This window comes from Manis pentadactyla, chromosome 3, assembly GCF_030020395.1.
Source record: "Manis pentadactyla isolate mManPen7 chromosome 3, mManPen7.hap1, whole genome shotgun sequence".
In the NCBI taxonomy this organism is placed as follows: Eukaryota; Metazoa; Chordata; class Mammalia; order Pholidota; family Manidae; genus Manis; species Manis pentadactyla.
In genome coordinates, this window is record NC_080021.1 from 23,049,857 (window position 1) to 23,076,044 (window position 26,188).

The 26,188-nt window shown below is 39.1% G+C and overlaps 1 protein-coding gene across 9 annotated transcripts in view; it reads left to right on the forward strand.

The window, feature by feature from the left end:
• Positions 1-26,188, forward strand: part of ENPP2 (ectonucleotide pyrophosphatase/phosphodiesterase 2) — a 98,266-nt gene that overhangs the window by 4,515 nt on the left and 67,563 nt on the right. For 8 of the 9 annotated variants that reach the window (XM_036876307.2, XM_036876306.2, XM_036876310.2 and 5 more), the window contains exon 2: positions 19,703-19,805. In XM_036876307.2, the coding sequence (XP_036732202.2) occupies positions 19,703-19,805 (103 nt within the window). Of the gene's footprint in view, positions 1-19,293; positions 19,482-19,702; positions 19,806-26,188 lie in introns of those variants that run through there. The other variant, XM_036876313.2, reaches the window with a different exon arrangement.

The following is a 26,188-nucleotide window of genomic DNA, read 5'->3' on the forward strand; positions in this document are numbered from 1 at the left end:
GCTTGAAAGTGAGGTGTTTCTTCTAAAATAATGTTAGGATTTATTAAAAGAGGTATAGGATATAGAATATGGAAGGTGATAGTCATTCTATCTGTATTGTGCAGACCACATTTAGAACAATTGTATCTAGTTCTGGGTGCTACACATTATTTTATTTGTATTTTTAAACATTTGTGCCAGTCACTATGCTAGATGTTGATAATAACAGTGCTGAAAAAAATAAGCCTGCTTTTTTGGAGTTCACAATATAGCAAATGTGCTAGATAAATAAGCAGGTAATTTTAATTTAATGTTTTACTTGTTTAATAGGAGAGGCTCGGGTCCCTGTGGAACACCTAAGAAGTGATATTTAATCCACACTTAGTGGGACCAGGGTAGACTCTCTAGAGGAAGTGATGTTTAGTTGAGATCCAAAGGCTGGGTTGGGGTTACCAGGGTGTAGGTGGTGGAGGGAAGAGGGTTCCAAGCGTAGGTGGTTGTACTCTCAGTAGGCTGAGGGCAAGAGACCTGTTCAAGGAACTGAAAGAAGAGACACCAAGAGGTGAGGGGATGAGAGAGATGAACTAGAGTGGTGATAGGGGCTAGAACTTCATGTACTGGAGCTATAGCTGATCCTTAGGAGAATAGGGGGCTATCAGAGATTGTAAGCAGGGAAGTGCCACAATCAGTTTTGGAAAGAATATTCTGGCTGCAGTATGGATAACAGGTTGGAGGGATGGTCAATAACAGGGAGAGAAAACCCCTTAAAAGGCATTGTGGTAATATAAGCAAGTAAGGATGATGTCCCCAACCAAGATGGTAACAGGAAGGTAAGAATGGAGCAAAAGAGATATAAAGCAGATAGTCACAAACTGCAGGAATGCTGTTGAAAGGATGGCTACACGACATTTAACCTGCAAAGAAGTTCTACAGGCCTATATTTGCCTTTACATCTTTCACTCTCATGTGGAAGAGAGTTAGCATTGGGCTTGTCTCTGTGAGAAGGCAGAACGAGTGGGGCCAATGGGTGGTAGATACAAGGAGATAAATTTCAGCTCAATATAATGAAGACTTTTCTAGCAGAGCTGGTCCAAGGCAATGCATTCTTTGTTATAGAGATATTTAAATAAAAACAAAGGCTTGGTAACTATTCTTAGAAAAGTTGGAGAGGCAGGGATAGAGGTGGCCAGGCTGAAGGTCATCAGCATTTCCTTTTAGCCCCAAGATTCCAGGATTCCATGTATGAAGTTATGTCTCTTAGCTTGGCAGGTAAGGCCCTCTGGGATGCAGCCCTCTGTGGGGCAGCCATGGCTGTTTTCCTTTTACCGACCAAGTGCAAGCCTGCTGTCTCCTAGTCGCTCTCATGAGCACCCGCTTTCACTCTCAAAAGGATCTAGGCTGAACAATAAATTGTATGGTCATCCATACCCCTGACTTAATATTCCTGCCTCACTGTCCTCTGAGATCTTGATAGAAACCCTCTGAACTACTCATACCGAAATGAACTATTTGTTACTTTCAGGGGAAAATTGGCATTTTGGTACATGTTTGTTTACTTACACCACTTTCTGTGCCAGGAAAACCCTCCTCTGCACCTTCTATCTGCCTCATTAAGAAAATATTTTTTATCAAGGCCTAACCTAAATCACATGCTGAGGCCTTCATCAAGCTTTGTTGTAACATCATAGGTTGCATTATAGTGTTGAGTACATAATTATATATATAATATTTATTTATAATATTATACACACAAACATATACAGTGGAAGCCAAGAGCCCCCTGATCTGTTGCCTGCAAGCTTAAGAACCAAGAAAACTGGCGATGTAATTCCGTTCTGGTCCATAGAATTGGGGGGTTGATGGTATAAGTCCTAGTCTAAGTCCAAAGGCCTGAGAAGCAGGAGTGCCCATTTCTGAGGGCAGAGAAGCTGGTCCTAGCTGAAGCAAAAAAGAGCAAATTTGCCCTTCTACCTTAATGTTCTGTTCCAGCCCTCCGTGGATTGGATGATGCCCACTAGCCTTGGTGAGCACCGCATTCTTTATTCGACTTATTCCAATGCTCATCTCTTCCAGAAACATCCTCACAGACACCCCCAGCAATGTTTTACAGCTATCAAGGCATTCCTTAGCCTGATCAAATTGTCACATGATTGACCATCATGAGGTCTTTACAGATGTAATCAAGGTAAAGTGAGGACATCAGAGTGCGCCCTAATCCAGTATGAGGGGTGAATTATAAAAAGGGGAAATTTGTTATAGAAACACACATGGAGGGCAGCTGATGGGAAGAGACACAGGAAGGAGATGGCCATCTACAAACCGAGAAGAGAGGCCTGAAACAGATCCTCCCTCAAAGGGGATAAAGTCTACCAACACCTTGACTTTGGACTCTAGTCTGCAGCACAAGGAGACAGCAAATTTCTGTTGCTTAAGCCATCCAGTTTGTGATCCTTTGCTATGACTTAATACAGATTTAAATTAATACAGATTTCATGAGAGCATAATTTTCCTAGCTTAGTTTCAGCTGGTAACACTCAGTACAGCATTATTTTGCTCTTCAGTCACCAGTGATTCTCCTGCTGTTTATAGGAATAATAGATGACAGTGTGTTGCTGTTCACAGTTAGCACAACATTTTCATTTCCATTATCTCTTTTGACCCTGACCAAAGCAGAAGAGATGAGAATTCTTTTATCTCTGTTTTAGGGTAGGACACAGAGGTTCAGAGAGAGTCAGTGAATTATCCAAGGTTGCACAGCTTGAAACTCAAATGTGAGCCTTTTGATACTGAATACTTTATTATTTTAATTAATGGAAACACAATGCTTTTCACCTTCATGGACAAGTCAAATATCATCTTCCTTCTTTAAAGTCTGAAAAGGCATGTTTTGTGGTATGCTGAGCCGGATTTCTCCCTCACTCTCTTTTAGTCCCTTGAGAATGGTTTTATAATCCTACTTGTTGGAAGATAACTGATGCCTGAAGGCACCTACTCCTCCCATGTCTTCATTATCAAATATTTATCAGGAATTCAGGCATCTGTGTTTATGTGTACAGAGTATTTCTTCTTCACTCAGAAGCTTTGTTTACTGACAAAATGAGCTTTCTCAGTACACAGTTTGATTATTGGCAAATCCAACCTCAAAACTTTGGACGTGTTGGATGTAATTAAGTTTTTCCATCATTAATACTGCTCAGATATTAATTCAACAGAGTGACGTGAGAGGCGCCTCACAATTTCCAGGAAGCTGCTTGACTTTAATCAGCAGAAACAAATGCAAGATTATTGCCTTTTTCCTTGGGTGACCTAAGCTTGTTCTTGGCATCCATGAGCGCAGAGCACTGGCTCTCTCAGTGTTTCGGTGGCTTCCACCCAGGGGACTTACTTATTAGTTTTGAACCTTGGGGATAATTCCATAAGAATGTAATTCTTTTCCTCCCTGAAAGAACAAAAGGTTGCTTAGGTTGGGTTATTCTTGTCATGGGATAAAACCCATATTGTGGATATGTTCCCAAATTGTGGAATCACAGAGGGTCTATAGGTTTGGTTGTCCTATTTAGGAAAAAACACAAAAAATAAAACAGACAATAATAGCAATGCAAAATCCCACTTACGTTTCAATTTCAAAAAAACAACAAATACTTTTTTAGCATAAATATATCCTAAATATTGAAAATACTCAAAGTATCATCTCTAACAACCCTCCCTATAAGCTAGTATTGGGGTTACAGTGTTAATAATTTTTCAAAATTTCAAAAAAGATGAAAATTATACACGTACCCAAGTAAGGCTTCAGAGGTTCCCAATAATGTGAAATTTCCTTGATATGGTTTGGATTTTTTTGTCCCAGCTTGAAAGCACTGGTCATCTCATGCCAAAACCATAACTATACTTAGCTGTTTTTGATGACTTGTTTTCTAGGGGTCATGCGATGCACATGCATCATCTCATGTAATCCTCAGAACCAGGGATTGGCAAACTACAGCCTGCAGGGCACGTCTGGTCACTACCTGTTTTATAAATAAAATCTTTTGGGAACACAACCACCCCCATTTGTTTCTGTATCATTTGTGGCTTTCACACTGCAACAGCAAGTTGAGTACTTGTGACATTGGATCATTGTATGGCCTATAAGACCTAAAATATTTATTATCTGGCCCTTTACAGGAAAAACTTGCCTACACCTGCTCAAAACAACCCTTTGAAGGAGCTGCTGTTATTCCCATTTTTAGAATGAAAAAAAAAAAGAAGGTCTGGAGAGGTTGAATAGCTGGGAGAGTTCTTGCAACTTTTTAAATTCAAACGAAGGCCTGTAGAATTCCAAAACTTCTGCTCTTAGTACATCTGATCTGAAAGCTGATTATCAGTTCCATTTGTCCCAAATGGGTTTAGCAATAGGGAAATGGGTTTGTCATTTCTTATTAAATATCCTTCATGTTGAAGACATGGCAGATGGGATGATGTAGTGCTTTGATGCTCAGGCTCAGGAGCTCTGATGTTTAAGCCCCAGCTCTATCATACAATTTCTCTGTTCCTCAGTCTCTACCCCATAAAGTGCAGATGATGATAGTACCCCTTTGTGTGATCATTACTTGGATTGAATTAGATAATATCTGAAAAGAAACTGGAAGAGCACCTGGCATGTGGTTCACAAGACATTTGTTATTTTTATGTCAAATTATTATTTCAAAGTAGGGGGTGAAATAAAGAGTTTGGAAAAGGTGGGATCATCTGCCATGGTTGGTTAACAGAATGCCTCAACTGGGAAGCTCACGGAGCACAGTGGCCCCTGCTTGTCAGATAGCAGCTGGGAAAGATGCTCTTCTAGCTTCTTTATAAGAGAGGTCTTTGGCTTGAGCATGTCTTTCAGTCTTTGGCTGGCCACATTTGCCTTGGGTAGGCCTGTTGTGAGATGATCCAGGTTGTTCATCCAGTGCTTGCTGGATCCCACCTCTTTTCCTATTACCCCTGATAGTTATAGCCCTAGCGTCCACTCCCGTAGCTCCAAGTTAACTAAATACGTAGCCAGGCTGCCAGTGAAACAACCTTACTAAATACCCCAAGGCAAGCAGTTTTCCTCAGGGACATCTCAAATGGTAATTTGGTCCTTGGCAAAGCAAGAGAAAAAAAATCAATTTTTATCAGTATTTGTCACTCTACAAAGCATATTTTGTGTATGGGATCACCAGGATATAGAAAATTCTTGAGAACTTTGGCCTTGAGAACCAGGCTGGGGAGGATTGGCGGGAGACAGCCCCAGAACCCTGCTGCCATTTCACAGAGATTAAAAGCTGCAGGACAGTTGCCTGATTCCTTTTCTCTTCTGTCTCAACCCTCCACACTGATTATATTTGCTTTCCTCCTTCTTCACCATCCTCTTCCTTGGTTAACGTATTTAGCCAACATGAATTGAGTGTCTCTGTGTGCCAGGCACTGTGTTAGGTTCTGGAGGTAAAAGGGAAGGGACAGAGACCTGGTCTTACAGTTCAGTGGGACAGGGAAAGTGCCAGGAGTTAGGGTGAGGATCTCAAGACATGACAGTGGGGGGAGAGAGAGAATAATGAGGTTGGGGGGCAGTGGAGTCAGGGAAGGCTGCTCTCTGTGCTGAGAACTGAAGGCTCGAGGAGAGCAGTGAAGTTGATGAGTGACAGTTTGCAAACTCCACCAGCTAGTAAATGGCAGCACTGAAGTTTAAGCCTAGGTTTGCCTGACTCTAAGAACTGTTCACTTTTCACTAAACCTTAACAAAAAAAAGAACTATACTTTCTCTCAAAATGTTTACATGTAGCTGTGCTGTACTCCCTCGAAGTGCCTTGAACAATAAGCAGGAAAATCATTCATTCACCAAACCTGGATCATTTGCTGTGGGTTGGCCACAGTGTGCATGTAAGTGCAAAGTGCAGCTGTGAGCACCAGTGCTGAGGAATGTTGAGAAAAGCATTGTTCGACAGGAGCTGGCATGATGCAGCAAGTCGGCACGCTCCTAATTCATCACAATGCCGCCTTTACTCTATAGAACTGGCCCCCACTACAATGCAGGGCATGTGCATCCCACTTGTTTATTCCTTTCATTCTTAGACAAAAACAATCTAATAGAGGGGCAAACAAGTGCATACAGGTCACAAGTCTGTCTGCTGGGGAGGTTAGGCTGTCCCCAGTAGGCTGGCTTTGCATCATGACTCCAAGTGTCATTCAGCACTTTGGGGTCCAAGGGTGGTAGTGCCCTCAATGCTAATTAGACACTGCAACCCACTGCCAGGGGAGGTGGAAGGTCTGAACATTAAAACAGGCAGCCTCTTTCTTGGGTATTTAGATTTCCCTCTGTCTGGGAAATGCAGCTGGTCCAGATGCAGAAAGTTCAACACTTCCTATGCACTTGTTGTAGAACTTTCAGGAGATGATGGAGGTGCGATTCCTCTCCTCAAGGAACTTTCAGTTTAGTAAGAATTTCCGACATAACAAACTCAACAGAGGAGGTAAGGTGTGATCAGGGAATTGAACCATTCAGACTGGGTTTCAGTCCCTTGAACAAATTATGTCATCTTTCTGAGTTCTGGTTTCTTCACTCAAAAAATGGGATTCTATAACTACTTCATGCAATTGTATAACTACCTTAAAAGATGGTAACCATTATGATCATGATTGCTGTACTTAATATTATTATTATTATCAGAATATGGCAAATCTCCTAACACTGATGGGGTGACTTTTAGCAAACCATTCAAACTCTTCATCTGTAAAATAGGGCAATCCTAAGGGCCTTCTTTGTGTGGTGTAAGAGCTAACTGCATTTTCTCATCGCTCCCATCACTCTGCTTTATTCTTCATTCATAATCTTATGACTAATGGATGTATTTATATATTTTTTGTTCTTTCCCATCCAACAAAATGTAAGCTCTTGGGTTACACAAGCAGGCATTTAGGTTCTTTTGTTAGTTGCTGGTGTTGTTTGTCCCTAAAACAATGCTTGGGACATCATAGATACTCAATAAAATACTTACTGCAGAAATAGCTGAATGAGCAAGTACAAGTAAATGAATGCTAAATCGTACGTGAAATGTTTAGCAGGTGGAAGGCTCCTGGCACGAGGCAGAGTTTCTGTGCTTAGTGGCATTATTATGAGTAGAGTATGGTGCATGCTGCAAGAGAAATCAACACAGGAATACATTGCTCCCAGCTCCGCCAGGCGGTGATCTTTGTTCTTAGTACTGGCCTCTCATCAACTGTGTTGAGTTGGGTTGAACAACTGGGTCATTGTCAATAGTAAGGTCACATGAGATTAATTACAAAAAGAAGAGTTTCAGAATTTTTATAATTCTCAGAGAGAAGGGGAAACAGCTGCAGAAAGGAAGGGAGGACTGAGGAAAGGAGAAAACAGCATCCTTTGCAAAATATTTTGTCACATGAGGCCATAGGCTACAAGTCTGTGACCGAGATTTACCCAGTTCCAAACCTAGAAGGCATACAAAACCAGCTGCATCAGTCAGATGATACAAAAAGAATATGTTAGTATGACGGCTCCAACCTGCAGTTGGTGCCAAAGTGAGAAACTGTCTTTTATGGAATCTGTTCTGTTTCTCAGCTGTTGAAGGCACTAGGGAAAAGTTCCTCAACTGCCCTCCAAATGTGAGGTTGGAGGAATTTCTTTTAAAAGTAATAAAACTAAACGTATCATAGCATAGTGGACTGTATCAAGAAATACAAGCTGGACTTTAGTTAGGCAGACCTGAGTTTGAATGAACTTGTGTGAACTTGGGCAAATTACTTAAACTTCTGTGAACTGCTATCAAAAAAAGAAACCAATATGCATTTTGCAAGATTGTTGAGAAATTATTACACTCAGTATGATAATTTCTGTACACTGTCTGGCATATTCTAGGTGCTCAGTAGGTGGTAGCTCTTTTTATTTACAATTAACCTGACAGGGATTATTTTACTTAATCCCCACAACAACCTTATGAGGGAAGTACTGGATTATTCCCATTTTACATATGAGGAAATGGAGGTCTAAAGAGGTTTCCTACCTCAGTCAAGGCCACACAGCTAGTGAGCATCTGAGTCATGACTCTAACCAAGTCCAAGAGCCCAGGATTATAGTAATTAACAAGTTGTAAAGAATTTCTCATTAGAGCAACAGAAGCTTAGGAGGACAGGACTTCTGCATTCTCTTGCATGATACTCTAGCGGCAAGCCGAGGTCATTGGATTTCAACTTCGCAGCGGCTCTCTATTTACAAAGGATTATAAGAGACCTATAAGGCTGCAAAGGCAATATAAGGTCAGCTTGTTTTATGCCTGTCTTCTAGACCTGCTCAGAAGTAGTTAGCTTCATCTCTTGCTTAAGTCCATCAAATGATTTTGTGCAAGGTGTCTCTCCTTTTCTTCACCTAGCCTGACAGGTGTTCCCTTTAATTGGCATACATTAAACTGCACATGCCGACTATCTTTCTGTCTATACCTACATGTATATTTCCTTCAGGAGAAGAAATAGTACAAACAAAGTCTGTATATGGATCCTTACCTCTCCTTTTGGTTTATTCAGAAAAGATAGAACCAAATTCTGGATATCTAACCGGATTTGAGTAACTCTTTGCTAGTCATTACAGAGGGAGAACTTACCTCCCTAAGAGAACTTTAAGAAGAGAGGAAGATAATAGATGCCTAAAATAGGAAAGGACCTTAAATGTTATATTGCCAATCTCTCTCTAATTCAGATACTTTATAAAATTTTCTGACCAACATTGCCCAGACTTTTCTTTAATAGTAACATGAGTTCATTTTTAGTAAGAGAACCCAGGCAGTATTGATTGCTAGAATGTTGCTCTTATTATGAGGTGAACCATGCTCCTCTGTAACCTCTAGTTTTGCCCAAGGAAGCACACATAAAATAAAACTCCTGCGTCTTGCATTGTCCTTCAAATACTGTCATCCATGTGAGGCATGGGTTCCTCAACCCCTGGCCATAAAGGGGCTCATTAAATATCCATTCTCTAAACACCACTCAGAGTGAGCCTTTGGAAGCATAAATTGGATCATGACAATTCCCGACTCAAATCCCTCCAGTAACTTCTCATCACACCCAAAATGAAACACAAAGACCCCACTGTGACCAGTGAGGTTCCCCACAAACCAGCACCCTGTTGCCTCTTTGACATCACCGGCTATTGCTCCTCCAGCTCGGCTCTCGGCACACTGGCCTTCCAGAACACTCTGGGCCGCTCCTTCCTCAGGGCCTTCCCATGTGCTGTTCCTTCTGAGAGACACAGAGTTCCTTCTGAGACTCCCTCCAGAATTTGGTTCTGAAGAAGTCATCTCTTTAGAGAGACTTTCATTACCATCCGACTGAAAAGAGCTTCTCCCATTAACTCTCTGTTCTTTCACTCTGCTTTGGTTTCCTTATCATTTATCAACTACCTGACATTCTTTTATAGTTCTTTTTCCACTAGACTGTGGGACCCATCGGGAAGAGGCTTTATTCTGTTTTTGTTTTTGCATCCTCAATACCTTACACATACTAGGTGCTCAAGTTAATTCTTATTACAAAGAATTTTATCTGAAAGTAAAATAAAACAGGAATCCTGATGAAAGTGGTGCGGCAGAGGCCCAAAAGGGTTCTGAAAGAGTCCCAGGAAATCCTCCTTATTTTTAGGAATGCAGAGGTTTCATTACACAGAAGCTGGTTGAAATAGATCCACACCATGACTCAGACGATTCGGTCCTCCTGTTGTCAGGCTTGGAAGGTAACTGCTGTGGCTCTGGAGACAGCTTTGAAGGCACTGACCTGAGAGCTGATGATCAGGGTTTGTGTTTCTTTTCTGTGGGTCCAAAAATGCCTTGGAACTTGCTTCACTGCAGGTGTAATCACCAACTCTTCCTTTTTTTAGCAGCATATTTTGAGATATAATTCATAAACCATAACACTCACCATTTTAAACTGTACATTTCAGTGGTTTTGATGCATTCATAGAGATGTGCAAATATCACTGTTATAATTTTAGAATATTTCCCTCACTCCCACACAAGACTTCATATCCAAAAGTATTCACTCCCACATCACCTGACAGCCACTGATCTGCTTCCTTTCTCTATCGATTTGCCTAGTCTAGATATTTCTTATAAATGGAACATACAATATGTCATCTTTGTGTCTGACTTTTTTCGCTTAACATGATGTTTTCAAGATTCACCCATGTTACAGCATGTAGGGACTTCACTCCTTTTTATTGATGAATAATATTTAATTGTGTAGCTATACCTCATTTTGTTTATCCATTCATCAGTTGATTATTCTGCTATGAACATTTGTGTACAAGGTTTTGTGTGGACATATATTTTCAATTCTCTTGGGTGTACACTCAGGCGTGTAATTGCTGGGTCTCATGGTAACTCTGTTTCACATTTTGAGGAACTGACAAATTGTTTTCCAAGTGGTTGCACCATTTTGCAAACCTATCAATAATATATGAAAGTTCCACTTTTTCTACATCTTTTCCAACACTTGTTATTGTCTTTTTTTTTCTTTTTCCATTTATTTATTTATATTTATACTGAGATACATGAAATAAAATGCATAAATCTTACTGTACAGGTTGGTGAATTTTGACATGTGTTTATTATACTCATGTAAACATTGTATTTTTAATTACAGCCATCCTGGTGAGTGTGAAGTGTTTCATTGCAGTTTTGGTTTGCATTTTCCTAATGACTAGTGATGTTGAGCATCTTTTCATGTACTTATTGTTCATTTACATATCTTCTTTCTACAAATATCTATTATAACCCTATGTCCATTTCAAAAATTGGGTTATGTGTCTTTTTATTGATGAGTTATAACAGTTTTTAAAAATATATATATTCTGGATACTAGATTCTTATTTTTTATATGATTTGTAAGTATTTTCTTCCGTTTTGTGGAACATCTCTTTTTACTTTCTTACCGTCTTAACAATAATGTCTTCCAATCCATGAACATGTATGTCTTTCCATGTACAGAAATACAACTGATTTAAAAAATATATTTAGCTTGTATCATGCAGCCTTCCTGAATTCATGTGTTAATTCTAACAATTTTTAAAATAGATTCATTAGGATTTTCTACATACAAGTTCATGCCATCTCTGAATAGTGATAGTTGTGTTTGTTCCCTTTCGATTAGAATGCCTTTTATTTGTTTTTCTTGCCTAACTGCCCTGGCTACAAGTGCAATGTTGAGTAGAAGTGGTGAGAGAAGACATCCTTGTGTTGTTCCTGATCTTAGGGGAAAAGCATTCAGTCTTTCACCATTAACTGTGGTGTTAGCTCTGAGATTTTCGTAGAAGTCTTATCAGGAAGAGGAAGTTCCCTTCCATTCCTAGTTTGCTGAATTCACTAGCTGTTGTTTGATCGCAAGGGGAATCACAGAAATGTTAGTTCTACTTCCTCCCCAGGGTACTGTCGCTCTGCTAAGCATGTGACAAAGCCATTCCAGCAGTAAGCATAAACTTCCTTTTAGGTTTGCATTCAAACACATTTCTTGAGTTGAAGCTCAAAATCTTGGGACTTTCCAATCCAAATGGAACGCCTTTATTATTGTAGCTGAAATGTGTGCCTTCACAGCTGTCTCCAGCGTCACCCTACCCTTTGTCAAATAAGTGCTGCCCATTTTCTCTTCAGGTTAGAGAGAATGTGAAAAGGATGAAAAGGTTTGTAACGTTTCTAACTTTTATCTGCATATAATCTGTCCGTATGTAAAGGGAATTTTCCTAGAATCTATGTTCTTCCTCAGCACGTTATGTGCCCAGCACTTTGTTAAATGCTGACAACATGATAGCAGATGACTCACTCAGGCTTTATCTTCTTATATATAGGAATGGCTGATATTTGTGTGTTTTCTATGTTTCAAGTGCTGAGCTACTTGCTTAATGTGCATTATATCATTTGGTCTTCATATCAACCCCCTGTGATAAGGACTATTACTATTTTTGTGAAAAGGAACCTGACTTTTAGAGAAGTTTAGCAAGGCCTCATGTTTGAGTGAGACAGACCCAGGTTGGCTAGACTCCTGAATCCAGATGCTTAGTCTCTATACCATGTTGTTTCTTTCTCCTGCTCTCTGGGAATTTATGATCTTGCTGAGACAAGAAATACTCAATAAAACAGGGAACACTAAAGGGATGAGAGAGAATGAGTTGGGTAGAATCTATAGGTCCTTGAAATGGGGATGGTGTAGCAGGTACCTCAGTTGGGGAGGTGGTCTGTGTGAAGATGCTGAGCCTTGGGAAGGCTATGGATCAACTCAGATTTGGAAGAGCACCATGAGCGCAGGCGGCTGAGACCGGCGTGAGGGGTGTGGGTACTGGAGGAAAGGGCTTGACTGGAGAGTTTCTGCCCCTCATCAGTGAGAGACCTGAGCTGGGGGCGATTTGAGTCAGGTTTGCTCTGTGTGTGTAGGTATCTGAATACTATAAAAACAGGGTTAGATTTAGAAAAGGTATTTAAATCATGAAATTCACTTCATTATTCATTGTTTTTGTTTATCTTCACAAATTGCTCTCCCTGAAATTCCAGGTCTCTGAGAAGGGGCTGTAGGGAGTAGGGGGGTGTCTGGTTAGATGGGAACCTGGCTGTACACTCCCACCTAAAGTTGAGCAGCTCCAAATTTAGACATTGGCATTGGTATTCATTTTGGGATTTTATTTGAAAATAAGGCCTTAATGCTTAAAAAAGGGTTATAAACTACTGAGCCTGATGATCCTGCTTTAAAGATGAAGAAACATGGGTTTGAAGTGACACATTTAGTTAGTAAGAGAGGAAGAATTCAAATTCAAATTCCGATTTCTTGATGCCAAGTGCTTCATTTAACAAACATTTATTATCTGCCTGTTATATCCCAAGAAAGACACAAAGCTTTGTGGAGTGCAAGGATGATTGGTCCCTGCATTCAAAGAGATTACAAGGGATAGAGGTGTCTAAAAAGAGATTATAGACAATATGGAACAAAGCAGAGTAGCCCATTGCTCTGGATGGGAAGTGCAAAATCAGTGGGTGCTTCGCAGAGGAGTGACACCTGACCTGAATTCTTCATGAATGTGTTGGAGTTTGCCAGGGAGATTATGTGGAGAAGGGCATTCGAGGCCAAAGCCACGAGGAATATTAGAGAACGGAGGTGTGAGAAAGCACAACATAATAAAAAATAGCAAATATTTCTCTAATTAAGAAAGCTTGCCATTCATTAGCCATTCTTCTGTGCCACGCATTGTGCTAGGCAATTTGCATGGATTATTTCATTTAATACTCTTAAAAATCCTAAGAGTTGGACACAGATGAGAAAACTGAGTCTTAGGATGGACAAGTAATTCACTCTTAAGGGTCATGTGAGGTCTCACAGTGAAGCAGTGGTGGAACCTGGATCTGAATCTGGGGAGCTTAATTTCAGATTTAGAGTCCTATGTGCCTTACTAAGTAGTTTGAATTTTATGCTCTAGGTCAGCGGTTCTCAAACTTGCATCAGAATCACTAGATAGACTTGTTAAAACATGAATTCTGGGCTCTATCTCCAAAATTTCTGATTCAGTAGGTCTGAGGTAGGACCAAGGACTGGCATTTCTAGTAAGCTGCCAGGTGATTCCTAACCCTGTGAGTCCAGTGATCACACTTTGAGAACTTCTGGGATCCGGAGCCACTGGCAGGTTTTAGGTTTGGGAGGAAAATCACCAGATTTGCATTTTATGCAGAGCTCTCTGGGCAATGAATGGGAATGAATTACAGGTTGGACAAGAGCAGCCTCAGTGAAATGATGTTTGAAGAGGGCAGAGAGTGCAAACAGGAAGAGCAGTTATGAGACGAACTTCTAATGTATGTCCAGATGGAGGAATCAATCTAAAAGTCGTCCCATTGGAAGATAATTTAGGTACTAATAGCACTCAGCCAGCTCTGATAAAGGATAGCAACAGTTATAATTATTAACTAGAACCTATAGACATAGTGTCTGATTAGAAACAAGAGATGAAAGGATAGCAGCAGTAGAAAAATTATTCTAAGGTTTCTATGAAAAGAAATGCAGTTGGGAGGGTGAACTGCTTGTTTAGTTAGCTGCGTTTTGGCCATGAGGGATTGAGGCCCTCGTGTGGTGTAATGGAGAGACACCATGCTATAGTAAAAGAGGGCGAGGCTGACTGGGGACACCCCATTTCTAGACGTGACTCAATGTTTACTTTACCACTTTAGAGATGTCACGTACTCTTTGGACCTCCATTTCTTCGTCTGCAAGTGGGGTTGGTAGATGCTTCTCAGCCTTCCTCTGTGAGACTGGATGAGTCCTCAGTCCTGTGGTGAAACTGTTGGTAAAACAGTTCTCTCTAGTCATACCCACCCATGTGTGCTCATATATTACACAGTCCAAATTACAAAGTAGACTCAAAGATGAAAATGCTGGCCAGCCATCTCGCCAAACTCTAATGCCTTCTTCCATTTGCCTGGATATTCAGCATGCGGGTCTCAGAGTAGCTGGAGCGAAGTAGACTTAAACTGAATTTTCAGTTTTAAAATGTTTTGTGACAGGAAAGAATCAGGAACAAAGCTGAGTTACTTCCCAGTGGTAATTTTTTTGTAAACTTCAATTATGAATAAATGTTTTTTCAGTGTTTAAAGTCCAAAATAACTTAAAATCAACTACCTTTGATGGTTTTTAAAACTACTGACAAATGTTTTAAAGCTATTATCCATAGTCCTTATTTTCCCTATTTAATTCTAGAGTGTTAGCAAGTGGATGCCAATCTCCATGTCTTTTTTATAATGCAATTAAAACTTAAGACGTGACTTACTGAATATGTACTTGTTCATCATAATTGTTAAATATTCATTAACTCAGGAGTCACACTTCACACCTTCACGCCCCTTACACCCCTTCCCCCCCCCAATTCATTAACAAGCCTTTTTTCTAACTCTCCCTGTTTTCTTCCTCTCCACCGTCATCCTAACCTTCTTGGTGCAAGATGTTACTCTCTTTTGTCCAGATTACTGGCATCGTCTCCCAACTGATCTGCTGTATCCATTCTTGACATCCTCCAATTCATATCTACCCTGTACAGGGATTAGTGCTTCAAAATCTGATTTGACCTTCACGTACTCAAGCCCTTTTAAGGCTTTACATTGCTTTTCGGATATGACAGTACCACCTAACATGACCGATGAGGCCCCGCAGGAACTGGCCTCTCCTAATCTCTCCAAGCTCAGTTTACTCCACGCCCACATTTGCTGTCCCTGCACTGGTCCAGCTGGTCATCTTGTCATCTTGTGGATGTGCTGTGCCTCCAACTTAACACAGATCCTTTGCACATCCTATTCTCTCTGTCTGGAATCTTTCCCTCCTGTCCTGTCTACTTTCTCCCACCTACCCTTCACATCACAGTCCAGCTGATACTCCACAAAGTCTTCCAAGACCCTCCTGACTAGATCAGTCCTGAATTTCATGTTCTCATAGCACCATTGACTAAGTACTTCTGCACTTACCACAGTTGCAATTTTACTTTTATTTCTGTGTCTAGTTGATTAGTAGGGAAGGCAGGAGACTATGTTTGGTTCAGCTCCCTATATAGTACTGGTGCTCAGAACAGTGCTTGGTACACAGTAGGAGCTAATGATTATTTGTGCAATGAATGAATATTCTCAGAGGACAGAGATTGTTCTGGTGGGGGGGCTTATGCTTAGATTCCATTGGGAGTAAATGTAAGACATAGAAGTTTGCAATGTAAATTGAAGTCATTGAAAGGTGTGACAGTGTTGATTTCAGCATTCAATTGTATAATAACTAATAGCACAAATCCTTGTTTGCATTTGAATAGGCATATGCTATTTCTTCCCTGAAGAACCCCTCTGGGGCCATAGATTACCCATAAAACTTTGCATCTGTGGTTTAGAATCTTAAGTGGTATCTACTTTATACACATCTGCAGTCCTGGATGGTGGACTGAGCCGCAATTGAGTCAGCTTGTTATTCTATTAGCTGTCATATTTTTTTGCTCAATTAAGATTGCTAAATCCCTTTTGCAAAGACTGTTGTCCCTTTTTTATTCTGAATATTCTAATAGCCTACAACTGCAGCAGAACTTAAAAGATTATCTCAAAAACTTTTGTAATAATACATGTGGGTGCCATTTTCTTACTTTCATAATGTGTGTGCTATAGTTACTCCTAAATGATACTAATGAAAATCAGGTGCTCAGTAACTGTCTCACATCAAAGTCTCAGAAGTATTCTGGGAACAGTGTTAAGTAAAATCAAGGCTCCATTATGCAGTTAATTCTGCATAATGAGAAACTGGATATAGAAAAGTTTGAATCAGTCCATAAAAATTTCATAATTACTGCAGGAGGCAAGAATGACAACCCTCAGTTACATATCTTTCAAATCTCACAGCTGACCTCAAGCCCTCTTACCTTAATCAGGGCTTGGGAACAAGGATTCACAGAACCTTTTCATGAAAAGATAGACTGTGCATTTGTATAAATGCAACTACTGTATTGCAATTAAGCAATACACACACTACTGCTTTGTACCACCAGCAAAGTAAATAAAATACTGTTCTGCTTCTTACAGTTTGGAGATGATTCCCATGGGGAACAGCCATGGTTTGTCATTAAGAGGTCCAAACTTTAATGTCCAATTAATAGTGAATGCTATTCATAATATATTAAAATTATTTTATGAATTAGACCAAACAATTCAACATCAGGGCATAAACAAATTAATTCAGAGTAATTTATTCTAATGCTATTTCTCTCTATGTGGTCCTTACATTACTGGCATCAGAATAGCCTATTGTGCTGGTTTTTATCTGGCGCTCAAACTCCCCACTCCCTAGACCTAATGAATCAGAATCTTGGGGAGTAGGCCTTAAGCATCAACATTTGAAACAAGCTTCCAAGGTGAGTCTTATATACAATAAAGCTTGAGGAGGAACCACAGAATGATTTCTGGGGCCTGAGACTGTCAAAAGATTTAATAGTTCTGGGTTTTCTTCTGCCAGGGAGTGGTGTTTTCTGAAATATGACTGGATTAATAAATCACGCTGGAAGTTAATTTTAGCTTTTCTCATGTACTTTCTTATTTACTGATTTAACCACAGGTGGCCTTATTCCACAGTCTTAAGACACCAGAGCAGGTGAATTTTCTTAATCTAGTTATGTTATAGAATGTTTGGATTATATTCCAGACATTTTAGTTGAGTTTCTAGACCCATGGTATGCATTATCAGACTTTTTGGTTTTCTTAGTTTTAGGTAATGAAGTATAATTGTATTTTGATGGTGATATGATGCCTAAGGTAGGGTTTTAGCCATCCTCCTTACAGTTAATTTATAATAATGTCTTTTAGTAAAATTCTATTTAACTGTGGTTTGATGGTGTGTGTATGTGTGCACAGACGTGCATTTGTGTGTGTGTGTTTTAATGAGTTCTGTATGCACAATGACCTGATAGAAGATAAAGTTCTTTGGCAGAATTGTTAAAAGAAATAGCAGCCGAGCTCAAGCCTCTTAGATATTTGGTAACAAGTGCTGTACAGAAGCCAATTATGGATCAACTTGGCTATTACACACAAGGCTTTTGCCAGTGCATAGCTACTCTGCATGTCAAAAAAATTAATGGATGATATTTATCTTCTGAGACTAATTATTTTCTCAAGGGGAGCCTTTATTGTCCTCAAGCTGGGTTTCAACAATCCATTGTCAGACAGAATCTAAAGTTGTTGGACCTCCTGCAAGGGCTAGGGAGGTGGGAGGGAAGGGGAGGTGGGTTTTTTACAACATTGGAACACTGTGGCATATGGTACAATTGTAAGATTGCCTTGACATTTTCCTTTTTTGGTTTATAGTTTTCCTCTGTAAAAGAAAGCCTGCATCTTTAAATTTAACATAAATAGTATAAAAATCTTATATCGAGTTAACCTCTCTCATAAGCCCTGCTAAATACCCAACTCCAAATCCCCTCAGTATGGCACACAGACTAACCTAAGGGACTTCTATAGAAAAACTCGCAAGCCTGCCCTCTCTGTGAGACTGCCAAGCTAAAAAGATTTTAGAAAGGCAACTTAAAGTTTGGCAGTGTGTTTTCTTTTTCTCAATTATCTGTTGCTCAAGCCTAGAATATATAATGAAACCCAGGCCTACTGTGCCATCCACTATAAACAAGTTTCTTGCTTTTGTGCTATCATGTTTTATTTGAGCAGAGCCACTGCTCCGTTAGTAATTGTTGGATGGGAAGTGCTGTATTTGTTTATGTACACACACACATACACTCTGTGCATGATTGATGGTCACTGGGCCTGGCGAGAGAAAAACTGAAGACAAGCCTTCTTCCCTCATTTGAATCCTAAAAACATACAATATTTAAGTAACTTTCAGATTTAGAGGCCTTGATTTCGCCTAGAAGTCTCCTGGTTGCCAAACAGCTTAGTAAAGAAACTTTAACATCATGATAGCCTCAAAGGACACAGTGTTTGGTGGCTAGATGATTTAACTGGGAAATAATTCAGGAAACAATTCTTTAAAGCTAAATTCTTGCTGCCGTTGAAATTTCCTTTGGAAATTCAATCACAAATAAAACTTCCTCATCCAATACCACTGTCCCCACCCCCAACACCAAAAAAAAAAAAAAAAAAAAATCCCAAAACAAGCTGACAGCTTTTTGGGGAAGAAGAGGCAGAGAATGAAGTTATTTTGTCTCTTCTAAGAGGACAGAAAGACTTTATGCTGCTTAGCTGGCATTCCCAGTATTTTGATAAAAGTTACTTCTCTAAACTTGAACAGCAACATTGGGGAAAAAAATAATACTATCTCTTGGGTTAGTTACAATCTTGGGAGATTCTATCGTGAGAAATGTTTGAGAATTTGGGCGTAGCTGAGAATGTGGCAACAGGGACAGGGTCATTGAAACTGCCAGAAAAATAAATAAATGGGAAAGACAGGAAAAGTTACTAGGTTTATAAATTATAAAACTTCCCTTGTTTTAAGAAAATAAAGTCTTGAGGTTGACTGCATTGAATAACTACGTTGTAAACCTTAAAAGCTTGAAGCTGGTAGAAACCCTTTTACGGCTCTGTTTCATTTTTATAGGATAAAATACATTTGGTTTCTTTTTTAAAAACCGTGTTTTTGTGAGGGAAGGAAAATGAACATGCACTGTTACTGGCCGCAGCAACGTAAGAAGCCCTCATGTTAGCAGAGGAAACCACATGAAAGTGCCTGTGTGTTAGGGGAGGGACCGATAAGGGGGTGGAGAAAAGGGCAGTGATGTTTCAAGCGTCTTATGCTCAGAGCTGCGATTTGTGAAAGGACCGTGATGAAATCGAGCTGTGGCCAAATCAGAGAAGCCTGTCAACCGCCCAGGTGGGATTACTTGTAGTTAATAGACTGAACTCAGAGCCCCAAAAAGCAGTGCATTCAGTATAGGCAAAAGAGAACACACTGCAAAAGGCTTTCCAAGACCCTCTGCCATGGCTCGGACAGGCTCCCTCCACGTGTATCAGGTAGGAGAATGATGGAACCAGAGGGGAAAGGCTAGAGCTTCAGAATTAGCCCCTGGTTTTGGATTTGTCTTTTTGTTTTACAAATTAAGACAGAGCTTTATGGGGGCATTTTGGAAGTGACAGGATCAGCTGGTGATGTTGAAGTCATTTGAATTGCCTTCCTATGATACAATTTAGTCTTGTCCAGCTGTATTTGACAACCAATCTCTTTATTCCCTTAGGTAATCTCCCTGTTTACTTTTGCTGCTGGAGTCAATATCTGCTTAGGATTCACAGCACATCGAATTAAGAGGGCAGAAGGGTGGGATGAAGGCCCTCCTACAGGTAAGAGAAGCAGCTATTCACATTTTTCAATCCTTTAAAAACATTATATACTAGATAATCAGTATAAACTCATTAAGAAATTCACCTTAAAGTAATCCTGTGGTCTAACTAATTTAGTCATAGCTTTCTGTGGAATACAACCAGCTCTGTGTATAATTCAGGTGAGAGAATGTTGTTTTAGAGAACATTTAGGACTGCTTCTGTGATAACTGGCTATTTAAATCTTTGTACTCTGAAGTTTATAAATGTTAAGATAAAATTAAAACTTTTGCTAATAGACAAGGCTAAAATAGAATGGGGGAGGACAGGTGCTGGTTTAGTATTGGAGACACATGGTTTGGTTTACTGTCGTGTGACGTAGGATATAGTACCTGTCTTTAGTAAGTTCTGACTTAGGAAAAAAGAGGAAGGGAAGTAAAAAAGGCACTGAACTGTCTATGAAATTTGGAAATTTAGGACTATGAGATTAAAATTCACCTAAAATAGGTAAAATGTAAAGGAGAAGAGGTGCTTAAAAGGGCTTACAGGATTGACTTGTGCTCATTGTCTTTTCATTTGGCATAAGGAAAGGTAAGTTACAGGAGTGTGCCTTGACTTAGCTAATAGAGCCAAAGTGAAAGAGTTTCCTTTTACAATACACTGCCCCATGAGCAGTGTGGGGATTCTTATAAAGGAGCTCCTTGTGCAAACCGAGGGGGCTTAACTGACCAGGTCTTAAGTAATGGGTTGGTTAATTTCCTGGAAATTGGAGCTGCTGATGGTTTTATAAATAAAAATTACATATTAAGTAACGGGTACTCTAGGGGGCAATATTTTCTTGAGTTTCCCTGACATCTCAGCATGTTTGCCTTCCTGTGAATTTTGTATTTCTCTGTGTTTCTTGACCTGGCTACTACAAAAGGCTATCACCTGTCTCTGTTTGGCCGGCATGAACTTTTATTAACCAAGCTATGGTAATATATATATATATTTATAATACTAAGTCTTCCTTCTATCAAGCAAGTTACTTCTGAGTCATGCTAGAAGATTGAAAGAATTACCTTAACAGTTCAGTAAGTCAAGGTGGGGTGTGGATGGGGTGAAAAGTGAGAAAATAGCTCATAAAGATTGTACCCCCAGGGAGCCAAATGGACAAAGTGAGCTGTCTTCTGTTGGGGAGGGAGAAGAGGGGAGATCACTGGGCTGGAGAATCCTGTCTTTATTGGTAACCAATGCTCTCTTTAAAGACCACATTTTCTTGTTCCAGACAAGTATAACTCCCACTAACACTCACTGTAAGGCACACACTGGAAGGAGAGATCAGAGCCTTAATTTGGTTGTGTGAGCAAGTTAGCAGCCTGAGAGCCCACTGTTGGTTCATACCAATGCACCCTAAAAGAAGTTTATGTTCTGTTTTGTATTAATATATTATGTAGGTGAAAACTGATATTAAAATCTAGTTCCTTAATGAATGTGTAAAATCAAGTCACTCATTATTTTCAAAGTTGGTTTTTTGGTTAAACAGTCTTGCAAGTCTCCTGGACTGATGCCATTAACGTGCTGTGTGGTCTTGGGAAAGTCACCTGTGACATCTGTTTCCTTACCTGTACAATGAGGTGCAGCCTAGGCAATTTCTGTTTCCTTCTGTTTAAAAAACAGTCCCCAATTCTATCCATTCTGTTTCATTGCCTCTTTAATTTGCTCTCTACTGGAGAACGTGAAAACTATGGACCACATTTATTAATTCTTGACTATATTTTGTGTAAAAAAAATTATTTCCATAGATTCTAGGAAACAGCTGTAAGGACTAATGGATCAATGCTACTTCTGGAAAAATAATATAATCTATGTTATAATCTATAAATCTAAATGATCTTAAATATACTGCAGAATATTTGCTTCCTGAGTTATTAAATCATTTATTATTTTAGGCCTTTAAGGTATCTTCAAAAATAATGTATCGGTGAAAATTCTGCCTTTATGAAGTCTTAGGATGCAATGCCATTTTAGTCTGAGTTTTAAGATTTGAGTATGCTTGAACACTGTTGATATAATTTACCAGCTATTTAGGCAAGGAGATTGATTGATCCTAAATAAAGACCAGCGATGCACTTTGGAAACTGGGTGAAAACACAGTGTAGAGAGTTTACGTATTTTCACCTTTTTATATGTTATGTGTGCCTAGGAAGGGACTCCTTCAAATAACTCATGTGCTTTGTTATTCTGTCAGCTAAGCCTTCACATCAAACAACACTGGGTGAACTTTTACATACATACTAGAACAGGTTATTAGGAGGAAAGGCAGCCATATCTATTTTCCACAATGCATTCATGTTCCAAAGAATGCTGGGAAGCTCAGTGCTTCAAGATTATTTCACCAAGTAGAAGGAATACAAGGTATTAATATATGGCCACCTTCAGACTAACCTGAGGAAGATCTCCCATTCAAAAGCAAGCAGTTTCTTGTTGAGTACATATAGTCCCCCAAAGTCCTCAACAATAGTTGAGAACATTCTACACAGATGCAGACCCTTGCTGTACTATGGACTGGGGTGTTAGTTTCAAGGCTGTAGCAGTACAAACAAACTGTTATAATTAATTAACTAGCACACTTGTTAGCTGGATTTATTGTTAGGACCTAGTGGTCTATTGCAAGTAAGAGTGGAATAGGATTTCTTACCAGATCATAAAAGAGTTATTGATTTATTAGGAGATGTGAAATGAGCAGAGCTAATTATAATATTTTGGGGGTAAATATAATGGGCAATCCGGCAAATGAGATGGCTGGAATAAATTTTTAAAGAAAATGTAAATAATTAGTTGCAATTCAATTTGACATCTTTGTTCCATACATCTCATGTAGCAAGCTTGATTTACCTTTAGGAATGCAATAGAATTTATGTGCATAAAGGTGTGTGTGCAGTCATGTACATATGCATAAAAGTATGCTTGTAGTGTTAAAGTGGAATCTATTTTACTGAAGTTTGTGTTAGATACTCTTTCAGTCCCCAGTTGAAAATGGGATATCCTCTGAAATATAAGCAACTTAATACTTGAAAGACAAAGGAGAATTTGGGGGCTTGTGAGTAACTGGTTAATATAGACTAGAAAGTTCAGTCGAATTTGTCATTATTTTTAGTAGCTTGAAAGTTTAAAAGTATGTGAATGTGAATGAAATTCATGGGTAAGCATAAAATGAAGAGTATGTCTAACAACTTTATGAGTAAAGATTTTCTTTGTGAGTCATAGAGAAAACAGACAGTGGTAACAGAAACATGAAGGTTCTTGTTCGCTTGATAATTTCAGAATCTTGTCCAATGAAAAACCATTTAAATGATGGGAGAGTAGCACTTAGGAAACTGCAAAGCTGACAGATAGATCAGCTAGTACTCTGTGAGGAAAACCATCTGATGAGGAATATCACATCATGGCGCTTTATGTTAAATCTAATGTAGAAATCATGGTGTTTAAGTCAATGGAATGAAATTATCTGCATTAGAATCTAAGGAAGGCACAGATTTTTGTTGTTTGTTAAACAGAGCTTTGGTGTAGTGATTTCTTAATTCATACAGAATCTTCTATCTTGCTTGCATAACTATTAATCTGTCTTCAATAGATTTCAACATAGATTCTTGAATCAACAAAAATCTAAAAACAAAACAAAACAAATTTAACAAAACAGCAGTAGACTCAGAGACACTCAGAAGTGACTGACTGGTGGTTACCATGCAGGGGGGGTGGTTGTGGGGGTGAGTAGGGAGGATGAGAGGAATAAAGGGGCACAAAAATCTAAATCATAGTAAGTTGGTCATGGGGATGGAAGTGAAGCAGGAAGAATATAACCAATGATTTTATAACATCTTTCTATGTTGACAGACAGCTCCTGCACTAGTTGGGGTGAGAATTTAATAATATGGGTAACTGTTGAATCATTGTGTTGTATGCTTGAAACCAGTATAATGTATATCAACTATACTTAAATTTAAAAAAATCATAATTTTGAAGGAAATTTTTTTATGTAATAATTTTTTTTATACAAAGTGTTTTTTTAAGTACAAAACATATACTATGCTTGATTTTGTGCTATTTTTATGCTATTTTATTCCCCTCATCCTCCCTACCTATCCACCCCAGTCCATCCCCATGGTAGCTACCAGTCAGTCACTTCTCAGTGTCTCTTTGTCTACTGCTGTTTTGTTAAAATCATGTCTTAAACAGAACATCTGAAATTTAAAGCCTTTGTAAAACAATGTGAAAAATGCTTTGTTAATGAAAACAGAACTGAAGTTGTATTCAGATGATGTAAAATTTTAGCCAGACCTTTGCTGGCTCAAATTAGGCTCAGGGTTCTGATTTTCCAACCAGGAATATGGGGATCATGTTGCCCCTTTACTCAAAAAAGTTTTTGAAAACAAAATGCCATGTTAAAGCTGAGAGAATATAAGGTGTTAAGTATACGATGGTACATTTAATTTATCTTTAATTATATTTGAAAGCCAGTCTAAATACCTGTGATTTAAATGACAGTGTTTTATTGCTTGGGAGCAGATTTGCAAACCATGCAGACTTACACTACTACCATCATAAATGGTTTTGCGTTCTTTTAAAGTTGAATTAGTTTCAAAGTTATTTAAGTCACATAGAAATTTGTTTTCTTGTAATTTGTGAGGTCTTTCTACATGAGGATGTTGTATTTATAAATGCACTGAAAGCACAGGTATTTGAATTCAAAAGATTGTCCATGAAATCTGGTTCAGAAGGTGTAAAGAGGAGAGAATAGTAATGCCCCAGTAATGGGTCCTTAGAGGAAGTGATATATTTAGGAAGCAGAGATACTGACATGCAGGCCTGTTTGTAAGTTCTCCTTACTAAGGGGTGAGGTCAATAGTATCAGGAAAACATGGCAACTTCAGTACAACAAACTACTACGAGAAGGAAGGAATTGGATACTCCTGAAGCGGCATAAGACTTAAATTCTGGAACTGAGTGGCATCTTGAATGTCATCCACGTTGTCTGCCTCTTTTCCCTGCAATGTATACTTCAGACAGGGCAGGAAAGGAGGTGAGTCACAGGGTCTAGGACCCATTTCAAGGCTTTTCTCTAAGGAAACTGTCAGGTTGAGAACCACGGAGACTGGGAGGAACAGATCGGGTGCCGTGTCTCAAACCTGGATCAGAACAGACTTAGAAGAATCTTTCGGTTTTTGGCTAAGCTAAATGTTTCAAACTCAAATATTGCCTCCTTCATTGGCCATCATCCAAATCTAAAAGTTTCCATCTGGGAGGGATTTAGAGGGAAATATGATTGGGAGTCCAGGAAGAAATAATATTTAGGTCATGACTCTTGATATGAATTAGGTTCTTTCCTAATCTAATTAATGGTCTAATTAAACTACCAACAGTTTTTTTCCATGTATAAATGGCACTGGAGTTCTACAAAACTACCTGTGTGTATGTATGGTAAGATGGAATATTTAAGAAATAAAGTATTACTTAATAAAAAATAATTTCACTTGTTTCTATCAAAATTATGAGTATGAATGAAATAAATTGTTTTACATTGGCATTTTTAAAATCATGAAGTATGCTTCTTTGAAAAGTATTATATATACCATTGTTTTATGCATATAATATGTACATATGTACATGTTTTAAAATGTGAAGTCCCTATTTTAAAAAAATTTGCCTGTATATACGGCAATACTTAGTTTTCAAGATTCTGGAACTGAATTTTTTTTTTTTTTATTAATTTTATTTTGGTATCATTAATCTACAATTACAGTTACATGAAGGACATTATGTTTACTAGGCTCCCCCCTTCATCAAGTTCCCCCCACATACCCCTTCACAGTCACTGTCCATCTGCGTAGTAAGATGCTGTAAAATCACTACTTGTCTTCTCTGTGTTGCACAGCCCTCCCCGTGCCCTCACCCCACTATACATGCTAATTGTAATGCCCCCTTTCTTTTCTTGCCGCCCTTATCCCTCCCTTCCCACCCTCCCCAGTCCCTTTCCCTTTGGTACCTGTTAGTCCATTCTTGGGTTCTGTGCTTCTGCTGCTGTTTTGTTCCTTCAGTTTTCTTTTGTTCTTATACTCCACATATGAGTGAAATCATTTGGTACTTGTCTTTCTCCGCCTGGCTTATTTCACTGAGCATAATACCCTTTAGCTCCATCCATGTTGTTGCAAATGGTAGGATCTGTTTTTTTCTTATAGCTGAGTAGTATTCCATTGTGTATATGTACCACATCTTCTTTATCCGTTCATCTACTGATGGACACTTAGGTTGCTTCCGTATCTTGGCTATTGTAAATAGTGCTGCGATAAACATAGGGGTGCATCTGTCTTTTTCAAACTGGAGTGCTGCATTCTTGGGGTAAATTCCTAGAAGTGGAATTCCTG